Genomic DNA, 19,205 nt, shown 5'->3' with positions numbered 1-19,205 from the left:
CACGCCCCCTCATTACTCGGTACAAGCCTCGAAGCCTGGCTTCAGATAGCCCATCACTAGACTGTACGCACTGGGCTTCTGAAGGGGGTTGCTCATTGCGGTAAAAATAGTAAAGAAAACAGCACCGGAGAGTGAGTTTGCCGCTAAGCTAACATCACTGCGTTCACAGAAATATCGGAGCCGTTTTGTTTCAAGGTAAGCGGTTCATTGTTTCCGTTAACTGCAATATTTATGTGTTTAGGAGCCTTTTCAATTTGAACCTCTGGGCAGGGTTATGGCCTGGATGTGCCGTGTTACGCATGTCTAATATTGACAGGCTAGTTTGATATTTCATACGGGGCTTAAATATGATTATTAGCTATAAATACAAGTACAGCTAACATGGAGATATTATATAAACGATTTTCAGTCAAATTAGTGTTGCTAAGCAGCTAAACAGAACAATATTATATATCTTGGTTTCGTTTATCTTAAATGTTTTATTAGTTGTTTACCTATAGTGAGTAAGCAAATGGTGAAATGTGCTCACCCACTTGTGTGAAAAATATCTGTGGTGATACCTCCTAATGAGCTCCAAAGGGGTGTCTTGAATTACAGCTTACCTTGTGCCTTCATGTCCCTGGAGACTGGGAAAAGAAAACATGGGCTGCTAAGTTACAATAGTTGCTATATTTTATGGAAAGCTCTGGCTTTGTAGTAAAAGGAAACTGCCTTAACTTTTACCTGTGGTACGGTGGACCTGGGTTTATCAGTTTCAGTGATGACAGTATTGGCTATATTTAACTGGAGATGACTGGGCCTATTCCAGAAGGCTTCATAGATCCCCCAGATGAACTTTCCTCCCTGTGTGTATGTGTCTTTTTGTGATCTTATCACCAAGATCCTGTTGTGAAAACATGGTTCGAGCTAACCCAAGACATCTGCTGTTCAGAATAGAAAAACATACAACAGGTGACACCCATGCAAATGAAGACGAGACCAGTCATGTAGATTAGATATGCAAACATAAAGCTGTACTTTGTTTTAGTCAACAGTACTGAATGAATTAAAAAAGAAAATTTAATTAAATTTATTTATTTATTTTGTTTGACCTTTGTGTAACCAGGAAAGTCCCACTGAGATTAAAAACTCCATAATCTTTCTTAAGAAAGTATTGGCCAAAAGGCAGCAAAGGTCATAAATCAATTGCAAATAGTTACACAATTAAAACGTCATACAAATAATTATTAAAAATAGTCACAAATTAAAGACGTCATCTCTAGTGCTCTTGGTCTGCACTTAAACGGGCTCAATAAAATAAATTCAGTTAATTTCTAGTCCATTTGCAACATTTGACATCTTGACTTGAACCATTTTTATGTAGGACACTAAACAGTGGGCCAAAAGACAAACTTTAGAGTCGGCACAGATCCTCCCTCATTGGTGTCAGATATTAGGGCTTTCTTTTGAATGATGTGTTTATTCTGTAATCTAACACCAGAAGAGGACCAGTGTTTTTTTGTTTTTTTCTTTTGTTGTTGTACATTCCTGCTTTGGCATAGCGAAAGCAGGAATATACAGGTAAAGGTTTATAAATCAGTATGGCCCAGGTCTTGGGTCCTGGTTTTGTGTAATACTGTCACCCTGGTGTGAAAAATAATCAGAGAATCTCTTTGTATACAATTTGAGGTTTTTCCAGCAATAGTTTGGTGCTGAAATGTTAAAACTAGACTTGTGCTTGTTATTAGGATCAAGGAACACTAGTATGGAGTAAGACAGTATGGAGTTGACTTTTAGTTTAGCTTTTTTATGAAGCTGAAAAGAAATTGATTCACGTATCTATGAAAAACCTTATTTATGCTATAATATGTATGCTTATATAGTCTTCTGTAATGTGTGCCGCGGCAGTAGAGACGTGAGCTGGGACGCTGGTAGAAGACAGCAACATTTTCAGCACATAATAATAAAAAGGCTCAATGTATCGTAGAATAGTTTCATATAAAAAGAGTGCTATTTGAGTTTTCAACTTAAATGACTGAAAGCTTTTGTCTGTGTGATTTGGGAATGATTGAGTTTAGGAAATCTCTTTTTTTCTTGGGAATACACACATGGGCTGCTGCTTTAGTAATGTCAGGAGCGTTAAGATGTGTTTATTTTTAATATAAAATGCTAACACCAGTTTTGAGTATTCTGTAAAACCTTGTACATTATACTCACACAAAGAGTAGTGTAACAGTGATTATTCAAATATTTTTAGAGGCAATAAGAGACGTTTAATCATTTTGAAAATGTTTGTTTTTATGTCTTTTACCTCTTATAAACACCATACCTACTTCAAACATTGATTATAAAGCGCCACCCTGTTTTCCAGCCTGTTTTCCATTACATCAGTTCATGTCTCACAGACGAACCGTGTTTAAGAGATAAGCATATATTGTACCAATCATCTTGGGATATTTCCCAACAGCCACAATAAAACTAGTTGCTGATAATACGTAAGAAGTAATTAGAAATTGATAATACGTAAGAAGTAATTAGAAATTGTACTTTGAGCTAAATATTAGCAATGTTAATTTTTCCAAAGCAGAAAACAAATGCACACACACACACACACACACGCACACGCACACACACACACACACACACACACACACACACAAGGGTTTTCTTTCTTTCAGTATCTTTATTTATGTAACTCCTGACACAGAAAGTAGGTGGGTAAGATAACCAGGAGGTGTTTACAGTGTACATACAAAGTGACGAAGAAATCCCAGGAGGAGAGGCAGAGATTCAGATTTCCATCTACCCCCATTTCTTCCATTGTTATTATTGTTGTACGTAAATGTGGCGACAGACATCATGGTGGCTTGTGATGGGCCTCGGATCTATTTCATCACAAGCCCTTAGCGGTTACCTATAAAAATCCACTTACCTTCAACCTTCGTTCCACTCGAACAAAGGTTTTTCATTCATGTGGAACGAAAAAGCTTCAGGTGTTTATTGAACTCACCAAGTAAAGCTTAAACATTAAAAACCTTTGCCTGGAATCGTGTTTATGAGTTTTCTCCCTCATTTGCACAACGTTTCACACAGCCCTCGTAATGCGAAATGTGTGATCTAGTTGGGCTTCTCACATTTGCGTGTGAACGGAGAGGGAAAATGAGGTGTGAAAGTGCAACCGGTGAAGGCCGGTCACATTCTGTCTCTCCTGTTCTCTATGGTTCATTTCAGCAGCCTCATTTTCTATGCTGAAGTCTTTGTGAAGCGTAAGCTAATGGTACTCATCTCTGGTGGAATTGTGATTGACCACTGAGCTGTGAGACGCCTTCTGCAGTCATGAAAACAATCTGCAGGGATTTCGTCTGCTGCATGTGGCTGAGTTTTCATTCTGTGCAGGAGGAAACTGGTCAGAGAAAAGGTAGTCGGTGATCACAATGTGTACTTTTCTTGCACTGTGAAACGGTTTCATCATTTTTGTCCCTTCCTGAGAATGGTAAGATGTCTTATCTGGGCTCAGGAGAATTCATTACCTAAAGTGTCTCTGGAGGTTTCCTAACAGTCCTACAGGAAGAAAGGGCAACGGAGACAGCTGATACTCGTGTTTGCTTTACTCCCATTGTTTACAGCAGAATGTAGGTCTTGGTGGAATCATGTCTCTCAAGTCTTGCATAAGAATGGATTTGATGTGACAGGTGTCTAGGAAAATAAAACTTTGGCGTATTTACTGGGAAGATTGAACTGATAATGAAGGTTTCTGAGCAAGTGTTTTTCCTATGGAACCGATAACAGAAGTCTCAGAGGAGATCTCTGGACCTCATCAAAACCAAAACTCTTTTGAACTGAGTTTGATTTAGGGGTAGAAGTACCAATTAACCAGAGTGGGAGAAACGAAGAGAAACTCCCTGCAAGGGAGAGATGGGTACCAGGCACCGTGTACGTGAAAGAAGAATTGTACGTTTCACTTATTCTTCCCTCTTCTTTCTCTTTTTTCTCTCTCTCTCTCTCTCTCTCTCTCTAGCCTGATCTGATTTTTCAAAATAAATATCCAAAGACAAATGAGCATTTCTCTGATTGACTCAGTGTTTCACTAATTATCAAAAGAATGTTCCTAAACACAAACCAACACTAAGTTGTGTTTACTTGTGAAGTGGAAGAAAACCAATTCTGAGCAGGTAGAGACTGAATTGTTGGCCCATTCTTCTTTGCCAAATGGCTCAATCACAGTCTGATTGGCTGGATATTTCCTGGGTGGGTACAATAACATGTTAAGTCTTACCACAGATTTGTAATTGGATTTGGGTCTTGACTTTGACTGAGCTCTTTTAACCTAGCACCAGAATGCTCTTTGTTGTGCGTTTAGGGTCATTGTGCTGCTGGAATGTGAACCCCAGTCTTATGCAGATTCTGCACCAATCCACATGCCACTGGGGGGGCCAGTCCCGCCCATTCAGGTATCCTGGTCCTGCCGAGACAGATTACACCGAGGACGCATCCACTACAACAGTTTAATCTGTTGTGTGTTATGTCTGAGCCGTCTTTAAATGCAACGTGAGCATTCACATGCTAACGTCTGTTTTACATCTGTGGCCCAGCGAGGGGAGGTGATGCAAAGAAGGATTTTACATAAAATTAGGAAAATTATAGACAACCTTTAGCTTCCTCTTCAGGGGACAGAATCTTTATTGAGAGGCTTCTTCAAATTGGCTGTAATACAGACTGCTACAGGAGATCTTCCCTTCCCATCTCTCAACATCTACAATCACTCTAATTAATTATTACCGTGTTGCAACATTTAATTTGTCCTTCAGATCAATAATCTTTTTGAATTGTATTAAGTTATGCTGTTGGATTCAAATAATGTTAGCTAAATGATTATTAGTTAGTCCATGCCGTTGTGTCATGCTAATCTTCGTAACAAGCTTACTAATTTTCTTATCGATGTCACATCCCCTGTTGGTAATTTACTGCCAGGAATAAACACAGTCCTGTTTCCTTCATGTGTAGAACTATGTGGAAAAAGAAGTTACTTTTTTTGGTTACAATATCCACATCAGAGCAGAGGCCAGCAGCAGGGACAGTGATTCAGGGTATTCTCGGGTGAGGAGAAATTAGAATCTGCCGAGAAAAAAAAAAACAAAAAATGTCTGGTGGAGGAAAAAACCAGCGAGGTAACAAGGACAGGGTTTTTACAGACAGTTCAGGATTGCTGTTATTCACACCCCAAAATATGTTTTGCCTGTATTGCACCTAGCATAGGCAACATGCTGTTTCTGTTCAGGCTCTGTCATTAGTTTAAATGGGTGTGCTGGCCCTTTAAGAATACTAGGAAATAACTGTTCAGCCAGTGTGTTGCAGAGATAGCATAGTATGTTACAAGAGACTGAGACAGCAAGATGTTGTGGTCAGATTAAGAAGTATTCCTTTAAGTACTAACTAAATTCATAACTGGATAGCAGATTGAATGTAAAGTGGATTGGATATTTATTTTATAATGATGTAGTAGGATATGTACAGGTTTCATATTGAGGGAGAATTATTGCATTCCTGTTTGTATGCTGAGTTTGTTTATTTCAGTTTCAAACCTGCCATATTAAAAAAACAAGTCCAATCCATTCAGGTGTTTCTGACTTTTTGCATGGGGTGTTTAACCGATCGGATAGTGCTCTGGGTTTCCTGAAGCCAGTACAGTTTCCTTTGCAGTTTATTTCTCACAACATCGTCTGGTTTAGCACTTAAAGAAATGGACGTCAGAGATCAGAAACATTAGATTAGTAGATTTCTGCTGTCCATGAGCTAAAGTTTATTCTAATATGAGCGTAATTACTCAGCATTTTCTGGTGACACGTGTACATGTCACTGTTTTATATCGTTGTATTGTGTTGTTCTTGTATTAGTAAACAAACGTGGTTATTTTACTTGAAAGGTTACATAAATGTTTATTTATGTATTTTATTAAATAAAAAGCCTGTTTATTATGTGACCCCACATTAAGCCAGACCTTGTTTTCTGCAGTTTCCAACTCTAACTAACTTCCATAATGTGGACAGAGAAAAGCGTTGAGTCAGCATGTTGCTGCCACTACTGTTTCTTAATGTCGATGGTGTGTTACTTGTCCCGTAAACGTTGAACTGGTCTTCTAGTGGTTTTCTTCTTTCAACAAATTTGTTGGATACTAGGGCAGCAGTAACAGCATCACCATTCAAACATTTACTTGTAAAACATGATGAGAGTCTTGTATCAGTTTCCTTCAAATTTACAATTACGGATGAGCATGTGTGAACCTATAACATAGAATCCCGAAGAGACACCAAATCTTGTGGTTGCAATGTGCACTAGATGTGGTCTAAAAAGTTCATTTGTCTTATTTTTAAAAAGTGACTCTCCAGCCCAGAGATGAATTTCGAGCAGCCGCCTCCGTACCCAGGCAGTGGCCCTTCTGCTCCAGGCTACCCAGGCCAGGGCCCACCTCCTCAGGGCTACCCGCCCCACGGTTATCCTCCACAGGGATACCCAGTAAACATGGACCAGCCCAACCCAGCCTACCCCAACTACCCCGCTGGACCAATGGGTCCTGAAGGTCCCTATCCTGGCCCAGGACAGCCCCCATTCCAGGGATATCCAGGCCAGCCACAGTATGCCTGGCAGGGTGGACCCCCTCCTGGACCCATGTATGGGGAAGCCCCAAAAAACACAGGTGAGTGGTGTGCAAAAACCTCTATAGTGTATATAGGATGTATTGTAATAGTCAACAGAAGATATTTGATACCGTTGATGATATAGGAAGCATGGTGCTGAGTGGAGTAGCATGTTAAAGGCTCTGTGATCGCTGAGATGACTGTTTTAGAGAAAGTAAAGTGGACACAGACAAAATGTATAAATCATATTAATATTGGAGGCTATTAAATATTACCAGCCTTTCATTTTTCCTGCATGATTTTACTTAAATCGCATTCCTGCAGTACGTTTCAGCCAGGAACATTAGCTTTTTGTCTCTAGTGTGATTAAAGGGCATGTTTGGCCCTTTTTACACATTTGTTGCACTTTCTTGGGCAAATGGGACATTTTCATTAGGCTGCCGCTGTTTCCCTTTAGTTATCCACAGAACAGGCTGCGCAGCACCACATTAATGAGCGCTGGTGCTGCGGAGCCCTCCGAGTCACAACAGCGTTATTAGTTCGAATGGAGCGTTGCACGTGCCATGTCTCATTTTACATATGCTCACCAATATGGCCCTGCGACTGCACCTGTTGCTGCTGCAGAGACGTATTAATGGCAGAACGACAACAACGCCACCTAGGTCACCTTTTCTAGTTTTTATGCACGCAGAGAGACGGGAGCCTTTTACAGAGTTCCTATGTCAAATGACTATATGACTCATGATGACATACAGCTGGAGAAGGCACATTTTTTTTCCATTTTCTTCTAACAGCCTAAGTGTTAGATGTATTTAAGCCTCGTCAGTGACTTTTTATTTTTATTTTTCAGATCGTAAATTTTGACAAACAATCCTAGATTGAAACGTTGCGATTGTGATCAAGAACACAAACAATTAGAACTAGGATGTTTCAGCTTGTTACAGCTCTTTGTAGTATGTTGTGTTTTCAAACTCATAACTTTGAAACTAGGGGCTACCAATTATCAGCCTGCTGATGTGGAACCAATCTCATCTACTTCCACCAAGGTCTGAAAATAATTGATAAATTAATAAGTTAACAGTTATCACCCCACTGTTGCCAACTTAGCGACTCTATCACAGTGCCTAAAAAAAATTGGCCATTGGTCAAAATTGAAATTGGTGGGTCAAAAGTAAAATTAGAAAACTAGGGTGCACCCCTATCTGAAACAAGTACGTATTAGATGATAAAGCCCATAAAATAGATTAACTTCTGTATCTAAGCATAAAAATCAGGTCAACATTTCAGACTAAATGTTTTTTTTTTTATTATATCTTTACTGTCTGCGTTTAAAAACTCCGTAAGAATCAGTTTGTTGGTGGATTTTCTCTAAAAACTTGGGATTCAAACAGGCCCAAATATAGACCATATTTTCCGGACTACAAGTTGCATAAGTTAAAAAAGATTTTGTCATGAAAAGTTAAAAGACAAGTAAGTCACACCTGTCGTATGACCAGCCAATCTGGAAATTTAAAACGTGCGGCTTATAGTCTGGAAAATACGGTACATAAATCATAAATCCCCTCTATTGTCATTCAGGTCAAACTCACCTTGATTGTGTGATTATTTATTTATTTATTTTTATTTTTTTTGTAGCCATCAGCTTCTGGCATCATTCTGACTGGACATGGATCACTTTCCATGGCAGACAGTTTTAGGTTTATCTCAGCTGGTGTGTTTATTTGCTTACACCTGGCTTTTAGACTGAGTCCGCTGAATTTTAATAGGTTTGATGTCAGAGCTTTGGGAATGGCATTTCAGGAGCTTATTATTAACCTTCAGCTTAACGTTGAACTCTATTTATTCCTGTAGTCTCACTTCATTAAATTTAATCTGTCGCAGAAGGGTAAAGCATTGTTAAACAATGAAACAAATTGTTTCATTTAGCTGTTTGGAGCTCCAATACTCCTCAGTTTATATAAATGCAAAACAGAAAACTAAAAATCTCAAAGGTACATTTAATTACACAGTTTATGGATTGTCTGTTAAATAACTGTTTCAGCTCCACCAAAACGTTTAAACTGATCACAGAGTTCAGGTCGTTGAGGATCCTCCGTGTGTAGTCATGCTTGAGTTTGGAATCAAGGTAAGTTAATTCATCGGTAGTTCCCCAGTGTTCGAACAATATGTGAAACATAAAGTTCAACGTAAAATATCCCAAAGAGAACAGAGAGGATAATTAACATCGAGACGTTTTATAAAAGGTAGTGGGGGTGTAACTGCATATGCAGTTAAGTCAAGATAAGCATTCTCTGGTTGATCAGGCTTCTCGCTGTGAGACATTTAGATCAAGACAAGAGTTGTTAAATATTGGCCCGACAATAATCAGGTCGTTGCGTCGTTATCGGAGCCGCTTTCCGTTTACGGTCTGACCTGAGGTGGGTCAGGCTGTTAAAGGCTGGATGACTGTTTGGCTCTACATAAATTATTAATCACACAAACAAGGAAGGGGAGATGAATTTATTCAGCACTTGTGTTGGATTTTTTTCTAGTTCCCTGTTGTGAACATCTGTTAACTTCATACATGTCTAATAGTCTCCTCTAATGTTTCTGATTAAAAATTGTTGACTAGATGAGACGGAAAGCCTCTGCTGTACATGTGGAGTGAAGGACAGTTTTACTGTTTTATGCTGCAAACTCATTATATGCGGCCAGAGGTACAAAGAGTACTCTGCTCCTGCTGGATTGTGGATCTCAGCTGCTATGGTATTGCCATGGAGATGTGCCTCCTTTGAGGAATGTAATTAGAGGAAATCATATCGGCCCTGGTTACCCTTGAACTCTCTGCCAGAGTCCTGACAGAGTAATTCTTGGACATATCTCTGGTTTTCTGCTATTCTTTTGGGAGGAATGGGGGAATAAAAATAAATCACCAATTGCATTCTCGATTTCCTTTGCCCTTCCTACTCGTCTCTAATCTTCCGCGTATCTTTCCCTCCCAGTGTATGTGGTGGAGGACAGAAGAAGGGACGACACAGGGGACACCTGCCTGACGGCCTGCTGGACGGCGCTGTGCTGCTGCTGTCTCTGGGACATGTTGACATAATGTCCTCCTTCATTTGCTCAGCCTTATTAATCTCCCTTAAGCCGAAAACCTCATCAACCTTTCCCCTTTCTTCTTCTTCTGCCTTAAAACCTGGCTCCGTCTCACCTCTACCCTCTCACCTCATCGTCTCTCCTATTTCTCAATAAACAAAAGCTCCAGTCTCATAGGGAAGTCTTTCCGCTTAATGTGAAGTCCTTGGCTCTGGTCGACCTGTCCACAAGTTGCCTCGTCTGTAACGGAGCTTCTTAACACCAACATGAATCTGAGGTTCTTTTTTTTTTTTTCCCTTTTTAAACTGCGTACTTACACACAATCGTCACACACACACACACATTGAGAAAGATGCACATTGTACATGCTTGTTCCTTCAGTATGAACGGATCTCATGCTTATCTAGTGTGATGCTCTTTGGCACTTTACAGTGATTACCTCTGCAAGAAAGAAATCCTGCCTGCCTGCCTGTTGAACCCTGACCCCTTCGTCACCACTCCTCAGCTACATTAGCAAACAGGACTACTCTCCCATCATGGGGCTCTGTTCCCAAATTTCACCCAGACCCTGGCTACTAACGAGCCACGGGAGGGTTGATGTTTAGAAGCTTGAAATGTATCAGTTTTATTTTCACATTCTCACTTTTTTTTTTTTTTTTTTTCTTTTGTGAAAATAAGTAAAATGCATTTTTAAACACAAAGGTAATCTTTCGTTGGATGACTGTTAACTTTTTAATGGCTGCAATGTAATGTGCTTTTATTATTATGAAAACTTATTCTATTTGTCATTTGGACCTTGGAAATATATCTGGAAATATTGTTAAAAAAAAAACAACTGCACTTGCTCAACAGAGGAAACCCTATTAGTCTGTGGATGCCTTTTTTTTGTCTTTCATTAAAGTAATTTATTGCTATAATTAAAGACTTTGTCGTTTCCAATTATTGGGTGGATTGCAGCAATATGTATGGATGTAAGTGGAGTGTGGAAGAAGCAAGCTGGGCAGAAACTAGAGATCAATACTAGCTGTAGAAACCTGGAAATGTTGAGCTTATTTTTCGGCGTGCACTTCCTGGTCACGCTTCATATATCTGGTTAAAAAAAAAAAAAGTCAAAAGCATTAAGAATAAATAATTTTACTGCAGACGCATAGGTATCTAGAAAAATCAAATCTTTAATTTGAGGGTTCGGGTTTGGACTGATAACTTAAATTGCCATAGAAGAAGGTTCATCTTTAGTCGGGTGAACCGTTCCTGTGTAGAGTTGACCAGTCATAACTCATTTTCTTTAGGTTTAGCTCAATGCCCTTTTGCAGCACTTTGATTTTGTTTGTCCCCTGACCACAATTCATTAATGCAGCAAATCTGGCCTGCAGCTACAACCGTTTGATTCAGTTGCCCCTTTTTTTATTTTTAGGATGAAAATTACACCGAATTTTTTTTTCTTAAAATATATCTTTTTAAAAGGTTACGTACAACACTAAGTATCTTATCTTACAAAAGTCCCTGTAGCTTATTCAGAACCAGTTTTGCTGTAATAAAAGGTGTGTGTGTGTGTGTGTGTTTCTGTCACGTTTCTGGGTAACTGAATATTGACACAATAGATTAACAGAATGTAAAACTCATCATCATGCTGTGGTGATTCTTTAGCAAGGACAGGGAAGCTGGTCAAAGTTAATGGGAAGATGGAATTAAGGGACCATCCTGACAAAAAGGTACAGAGTGCAAGAGACTGTTGTGTGCTGACTTTAAACATCCACAGAATTATATTGGAAAAGTTTAGAACAAAGCAGACTGGGTAGTCCCTAGATATATTTAGTTAAGTAACTTTTTGGGGGAAAAAAATGTACTTTTATGTGTGCGCAAATATAGCAATAATATGAAGCATTGCTTCTCTTGCTAGACTAAACTTTACGGTTTATGTTTAAGTGAGACTTCTTGTCTGTACGCCAGCTTAACTGTATGAATGTTATTTTCTTTCTGCTGAAACTGTTGGAGAACAAGTGAAGATACAGTAAACAGTATATGTTGTAACTAGAAGCATTTCTCCTTGTTTTAGTATATATACGCCACCCATTAGAAGCATTTATTTCATGCGTTTTGTTTTAGAAGTGTTTCTTCCTAAATTTACCTTATAATTTTATCAATTTGTAATTTTTTTTTGTCTCTAAGATATTAGAATTTGCACCTAATCCATAATTTTAAAATTTTACATTAGAGGTTATGATCAGTTACTCATTACTTTGGTATTTTTTAAAACTCATACTTAAGTCATTTCTTGGACTTTTTAGCAACCTCTAACTTTTACATGAGTAACGGTTTAAGTAAAGCTACTCTTACTTGAGTATAAATCTTTTGTACTCTACCCACCTCTGTTGGTAGCAGTGTGGCATTGCAGCAAGAAGGTCCTGTGTTCAAATCCCAACCTGAATGGCCCAGTCAAAGACCACACATAAGCACAATTTTATATCTGTAGCAAGGCTCTAAGTTGATTTTCACCAACTCTCCCTCCAATCTGACTGAGTTTGAACTACTGTACAAAAATGTAGAAATGGGTTCAAATTTAAGTTGCAACACACATTTGTTGGAGACATATCCTGAAAGACAAGTCGCTACAGCAAAAGGAGGCTCTATAATTGACATATACAATATTGAAACCAGTACATTGTTTTCTTTCCACTTATGCACCAAATGTGTGTTGTTCCAGCCATAGTTCCTGAGAACAGTAGTTGGGGGGCTACTGTTTGCTAGAACACGTCCTCCTTGTTTTAAAGGGGCAGAATTATGTTTTTTGAGCTTTATATCACATTATAGTGTTATTCCGTCATCAAAAACTTACCTGGAGTGTTGCATTGATTCTCTCATGAATGTATCAGAAATTTTTAATCTCCCGTGGCAACCATTCAGCTCATCCTCGGAGGTGCAGTTTCCGAGCTTCCGCCTCTGTGACGCCAGCAGCCATTAGCTGCTTGCAGGAATTAGCCAGCAGCTAATGGCTAACATCTTAGCCATTAGCTCAGCTCGTTATAGGAGCTATGGTACTTCACAGGGAAACGCTGGTAAAAAACGTTGTGATGACTTCCTGGAGGCGGAGTTTCAAAAAGAGCAGGACCTTCTTAAAGAGACAGAGGCCCAATTTGATTATAAAATCAAACATCTTTTAAGTGATATTTGATATATAGCATTTTATAACTGAAGGTAATAGATACTTAATTGTGGTATAAAATGGCACAATATGCAAGGAAAACACATAATACTGTCTCCCTTTAAGGAAAACTGAATCAAAACTATCGTTTCATTGACTATGATGCATAATTCACAAAGACAGGAAACCCTGGCTTTCGAGCGCATCACCGGCGTTTGAAAGATTGCTTTTGAAAAGCAACTAATGAGAGTGGACCGCTGGTGCCTGAATGATGATGATGCTCCGTCCTCAGACACAAGAGATGAGATGAAAGCTCAGTTGAAGTAAACAATTATGTTTTATTGATAAGGTTCTCAGAAGAGTCTCGTTTCAGTGAATGTATAAGATTCATCCTCTGATAATACTGATTTGGTACATTATGACATCCAGCACGAGTCTCCTCACAGTGAGAGGGATCCATTACTGCTACTGCTGTTGGGATCTAGGACAGAAAGAATCTGCTTCCAAACAACAAACAAACAAACAGTAAATAAAAAGAATAAGAAAAACAAACTTTGGACCGATATCGTAGATAATGGAGTATCAGAGTGCCACAAAACTCTAGAGTAGTAAGAGCAGCTAAAGGTTTCGCACATTACAAGCCACTTCCTCTTAGAAATATAAAACTTGATATTCTGAACAATATTCTACTGTGCTGCATAAAGGTAAGTCTATACACTGTACATCGAAATATACTTCGAAAAAACAGATTTCACAGTTTTAAAGACTTTATTTAAAGTATAAACTGCTTTTTAAAACACCTCATTACATAAATTACTCTTTTTGCCAGTTGACTATTGTTTCCCTGTCAGCAAACCGAAAACAAATACAAAAACCAAAAAAAAACAAAAAAAACAACAAAAAACAAACAAACAAAACATTTATTACATATCTTACAAAACAAAAGAAGCTCGTCCATCGATGTTCGTCTCGATAAGAACTGGTGACTCATTCATGATTGTCATTTAGTACTAAGAATAAATAAATAAAAAAAGAAACAAACCAAATAAATAGTAACTCAGCATGTCTGTCGGACTTGGTGAGTGGTGTGTGTGTTTGTGTGTGTTTGTGTGTGTGTGTTTGATCGAGCTGTACAGAAGTGCCTTGGTGAAAATCTCACAATTCTACCGCGACTGAAACGTACAAAACTACGGCATCTACGGTATACGCAACATCCTGAAGTTTTTAAGTGTAGTCTGACACATATGTATGGGGGATGGGGAGGGTGTGTGTGAATCCGCTCCCCACCCACCCCCGGTTGCAAAATAAACAACGTGGTGCTATGCCACTTTCCACAGATATAGCTGTCGTCTTTTTTTTTTCTTTTACTTTTTGTTGGGTTGTTTTTTTTTTTCTCTCTTCCTTTCTTTTTGAGTTTATGCTTCAGCTCATCATCAGCTTGGATGTTCATGGATGCCGTTGTCCTGTTGCTTGGTTGATCGGCGGCGGAACTGGACTGGTGGTGGACGGACAATGGGAGGCCTGAGACAGGGAGACGGCTCGCGTTGGCGTCGCTGTTTTGTGATGCATGTCGGGTGATGGCTGCGCTCTGAGGAGGCTCGGTCTCCGCTTTGGTCCCTTCGCCTTCAGTTTCTTTATTGGAGACGAGACAAGCCGCCGTTCGCGGAGGCTGCCGCAGCGCGACCCCGCCCTTCCCTTCTCCCTGCGTTATCGTGGCTGCTCTCGATGTGACCCAATAAATATGGGCGAAAATATCACTATCTTTTTTAAAAAGGGGAATCTTCTTATTGGGTAAGCAACAGTTATCAGAGTTCTTCAGTGCTTCTTTTATTATTTTTTTTTTTTTGTCAGTTGATCAAAGTTTTTTTGTTTTGTTTTTTTCCAAAAAACAAAAAAATTGACTAAACATTTGTTTTTGTTGTGTTTTTTTTTTTTTTTTGCCTGTGGCAGTAAAATTAATAATATGTTTTTCATTCTTTTTAAAAGTCCCTGCAGCGTTCCGTGAGTAACCCCGTTTGTTGGTTAGTTCTCCGTAGGTTTTCAAAGGAGTAAGGTTAAGGAGGCTGGGTAGAAAAAAAAGGGACAAAATTCGGAGGTGTCGGGAGAGAAGGGAAGAGTCAGCGGGGTTCAGGTGGGCTGTTACCTCCTGCCCATCTCGTTCTGTCTGAGAAACTGGACGTTGTTGCTGCTGTCGGCCAGTTCTGGGTACTGCTCCACCGGCAGCACGTAGTAGCCGTCATAGCCTTGGACCCGACCCGTCGTTAGAAGCTGCTGCCTCTCCCCTTCGGTCCAGAGGCGACTGCCGCCTTTCCCGTCCCTCGTGCGCTGCTGCTCCTTGGCCCAGGCCCCCGCCAGGGCCCTCTGTCGGGCCAGCTCCAGCAGTCTTACCTTCTCTTCGTCCACCACGTCCACAGAGAGGCCGTAGCGAATGCTCAGCACTAGCGACGGGACGGCGAACTCCACGGTCACGCCTCTCCTCGACCGGCCGCTCACCGTCACGTTGATGCCGCTCTCCAGAGACTTCCGCCCGTTCGTGAGCCCCAGGGCCAAAAGGTCGCTGTCGGCAGATCCCACTTTCACAAAGTAGTGGCAGTCCTTCCCGTCCTGAGTGTAGTGAGTGCCCTCCAGGTACTGGGCGCCGTTGAGCACCAGAGCTATTTTGCGGCTGTCGTCGCTGGCCAGCGGCGACACGCCGGCCACAACGCGGCCTTCCTTCAGCGCAAGCATCACTCCGCGGCCGATAATGGGGGTGCTGGTGCCGAACCAGTGGCCGGGCTTGTCTTTACGTCTGCGGCGCTCTTTGTTGAGAAGACGGCCCTCGAGGGCCATGAAGGCCTGGTTGTGGCGCTCTGCCGCCTGCTGCACACCAGTGATGAGCTAAATGACCAAGAAATGAAAAAGGTTACTGGAACCTAACATCACAACTCAGAGCAACTTCTAGACAAATGGACTTTACATCACTTTGTGATGCCCAACACCACAAAATGAAATGCATTAGATTCAACTAAATGTAGTGCAAAGTTGCGAAGGAAATAATAATTTTTTATTTTCTACAAACACCAAATGTATGGAAAGGATTTTTGGTATTTGCTTTGATATTCCGAAACAAATCCAGTCCAAGAGGTGCTGAGTATAAGTGCACAGTGCACTTTTAAGATTTTTGTACAATCACATATCCTTTAGATTCCACTTCATTATTTTGCATTAATTTACAACATAAAATCTGGAATAAAGCAGTAATTTCTGTGGTTGCACTCAGACAATATGTGAGTAGTGTTTTATGAAACTATTTTTTTTAATTCAAAATTTGGTAAAAAAAAAAAAAAAAAAAAAAAGGGTATTTTACAGTTACTGTAAAAATATATATCCATTTAGTTTTTGGATGGTTGACTTTACCTGTCCATTCTCACAGTGCTGGGTGGCCTGCAGCTCATACGGCGGCTCCACAAAGTAGAGCGAGTGTCGAGGGAATCCTGGGATTATGTTGCTGAGCTGAAAGCCAAACATCACCAACCAGCTCTTCACATCTACAGCAGCAGACAAGACACAAAACACACTCTGCTAAATGACACAGTAAAACATGACAGGAAAGGAATCATCAGTTTTATAATAAAAAAAAAAAAAAGTCAGAGTGTCGCACAGAAGCCGCTGTTTATTCCTGCAGATTACTGACGTTATCAAAGCTGAAGTAAAGTTCAGTTTATGTTCAGTGAACTGAAATTAAGCCTCCCAGAGTTAAATATTCCAAGATGAATTTAAACGTCTGAACGCTACGTGACGAAGAAAAATGCCTCGTTGTCCCAGAAAAGGAACGCCATGACAATCAACACCCAACAGCATTCTCTACCTGTGACGTAGTTTTTGACATCCAGCATGTCGCTGAGGGGGTTGTTGTTCTTGAACATGTACAGATTAAACGGGGAGAGGTCTTTTCCTATCTTGGGCCACATGCTGTAGTCGGGCGAGGTCCAGCGTCCGGCCAACACGTCGTAGTCTCGTTGGGTGAAGTGAACCAGCTTGGTCAGTGGGTCGTACAGACCGCCGTGGAAACCAACCACCAGCTGGAACTCTGGGTTAGAGTCGAGGTACACCTCACCGTAGGCTGTGTACTGCACCTGGGTGAAGTGAACAGGAGAAACGTTACTTTGAGATGGAAATACAGTATAAGGATGAATAAATAAAAAAAACTGATTAAACAATGTTGAGTTGTACCTGTTTGATCATCTGCCCGTTGCTGCTGAAAACTGCCAGTGGGGTTCCTGTGTTGTCGGATGCAATGTAATATTCCTCTCCACTGCTCACCTCCATTGCAAACAAGTGGCCCTAATGAAGAGATGATTGCATCTTTAAGTCACATTGCTCCTCCAAAGATAAAATGAAATGAAATGAAATAAAACCGATTGGGCTACATCTGTTTTATCAGTGTATCCCAGAGAGCCATTATCAGAATTCCCTGATACTTAGCATCCTGGAACCTCTGGTAAAGACGTGCAAAAAGCCTCAAAATGATTTCATGCTTATGTGTATTTTAACCCTTCATTTAAGTAAATCCATTTAATTGGAAAATAAATCTCATGCTTAAAAAATATATAGCTTGCACACAGCAGTTATAAGTCTGGTGAACCATTTTTCCTGTTAATTTGGTAATTTGACCCAATGACTCAATCTCTGTTTTCTAGATTTTAGTTAAAAAAAAATCTGGTATTTTAAAGACTTCATCATGTCAGGTACTCTCAGGATATCAGAGCACTTAGAAGAGAAAAAGGCCCACAGCATCATAGCTCCTCCACTATGCTTAACTGCGGGAATGAGGTGTTTTCAAAAATTCATCATTTGTTCAAGACAGTGGATTTTGTTGCTGAAAAGCTAAATCAGCAAGCAAGTCCAAGCACTAGTTTGGTCATTGCAGACCTTTACGTTTGTCACTGAATGACAGAAAAGGCGTTTCCCCGACATACAAGGAAGGATCTAGTGGTTGTTATGGCGACCTTAAGAGGCCACTCTTTAGTGTAGTGAAGAACTCGAAGAACTCTTAAGGTGACAGTTGTTCTAAACTTTTTAACTTTTGCTTTAGGCAATTTTAAGCAAAACAATGTTTTCTGGAAGACGTTGCTTTATTCATGAAGCTGAACATTTATTGGCTTTACTTGAAAGCCAATGTTTTGTAGTCTTTCATATTTTAAAGACTGGCAAAGAGAAATGAGCCTCTGTCACATTTATAACCCAGGGAAACAGCAAGTTGAACACCTCCCAACACCTTTGATCAACCTATAAGACTAAAAAAAACTACAAACTAAAAAATGTTTTTGTTGCCGTTATCTGTAGGGTTGATTAGGCTGGCAAATGACTTTGGCACTTGGGATTTTTGTCACCTCCAAAGATGATGCTTATGCACCGACAGACACTCATCCTAAAGACTTTTGCACATCTTTACAACGCGTGCCAATTGTTGCACACGGTGCTGTACTGAAATACAAAGACACATACCAACATTTCAAACATACCTGCAGGTCATAGTAGAGCGATGAGATGTCAGAGCTGGAGTGGTTGAAGATATGCGTCACCCTGGTGGGATGGTTCAGGTCAGCGTAGAAGAACTGGAGGTGCTGTCCCAGGCTGTTCCGCGTGGACACCCTACGGCCAAGCCCGTCGTAGTGGTACACCACACTCCAGCCTCCTGGACCTCTGTTGTAGGCCCTCAGGAGCTGGCCTTTGGAATTGTAGTCGAAAACGTCTGAGCCGCGCTGGCTGAGGAAACCGTCCTCGTCCAGGCGGTACTGGACGTCTCCCAGGCGGGTGATGCGGTCCCTGAGGTCGTAGCGGAGGGGAAGGATCCGGGCACTGTTGCCCGGATTCAGCAGGTGGAGGTTGCCGTTCAGGTCGTAGCTGTAGCGCCAGGTGGACCAGTCATTCACCTGTGCAAAACGGTGAATTATTCAAAAGCTTTTAGTAACGTTGCAGGCGTAATTTTCCCTAGAAACATAAGGCGAGGCGCGGGGGAGGGAAACTCAATATGTGCAAACAGAAATTCACCTTGACACCGCTGAGCTGTCCATCTCCATCATAGTCATAGCGGTACTGAGTGGTGTTGGCGTAGGGCCCAATCTTTAGCTCTCTCTTCACAACCCGGCCCATGCTGTCATACTGCACCGTCATCCAGTACATGAGTGAACGGAAGATCTCGTACTGAACCTCCTTGATGCGACCGTGGGTGTCAAAATGCTTACTCAGCGTCATTACGGCTGTGGTGATGATTTGATTAATGTCATAATAGATGACCCCGAATTTCCCAAAGTGCTCCACCTGTGGGAAAGAGGGAAATAGTTAGGGAAGAAGGACAAAAAACACATTCGGTGCCTAAAGAGAGACAAAGA

The 19,205-nt window shown here is 40.6% G+C and overlaps 2 protein-coding genes across 7 annotated transcripts in view; one reads left to right on the top strand and one right to left on the bottom strand.

Moving 5' to 3' along the window:
• On the top strand, positions 1-9,865 carry LOC122837584 (cysteine-rich and transmembrane domain-containing protein 1-like). Its single transcript, XM_044128028.1, has 3 exons — positions 1-195; positions 6,355-6,673; positions 9,596-9,865. Exons 2-3 carry the CDS (start codon positions 6,373-6,375, stop codon positions 9,697-9,699), a joined length of 405 nt encoding a protein of 134 aa, XP_043983963.1. The 5' UTR covers positions 1-195; positions 6,355-6,372; the 3' UTR covers positions 9,700-9,865.
• Positions 9,866-10,289: 424 nt separating this feature from the next.
• Positions 10,290-19,205, bottom strand: part of tenm2a (teneurin transmembrane protein 2a) — a 319,228-nt gene continuing 310,312 nt past the window's right edge. For all 6 annotated transcript variants that reach the window (XM_044128023.1, XM_044128020.1, XM_044128022.1 and 3 more), the window contains 6 exons: positions 18,865-19,134; positions 18,336-18,746; positions 17,044-17,154; positions 16,679-16,946; positions 16,228-16,358; positions 10,290-15,708 (listed from right to left, as the gene is read on the bottom strand). In XM_044128023.1, coding sequence (XP_043983958.1) covers positions 14,971-15,708; positions 16,228-16,358; positions 16,679-16,946; positions 17,044-17,154; positions 18,336-18,746; positions 18,865-19,134 — 1,929 coding nt within the window. In that variant the 3' untranslated portion in view covers positions 10,290-14,970. The remainder of the gene's footprint in view (positions 15,709-16,227; positions 16,359-16,678; positions 16,947-17,043; positions 17,155-18,335; positions 18,747-18,864; positions 19,135-19,205) is intronic.

The sequence above is a fragment of the Gambusia affinis genome, linkage group LG09 (assembly GCF_019740435.1).
Source record: "Gambusia affinis linkage group LG09, SWU_Gaff_1.0, whole genome shotgun sequence".
In the NCBI taxonomy this organism is placed as follows: Eukaryota; Metazoa; Chordata; class Actinopteri; order Cyprinodontiformes; family Poeciliidae; genus Gambusia; species Gambusia affinis.
Note: the sequence above shows the minus strand (reverse complement) of the source record. Positions and strands in the feature narration are given on the sequence as shown.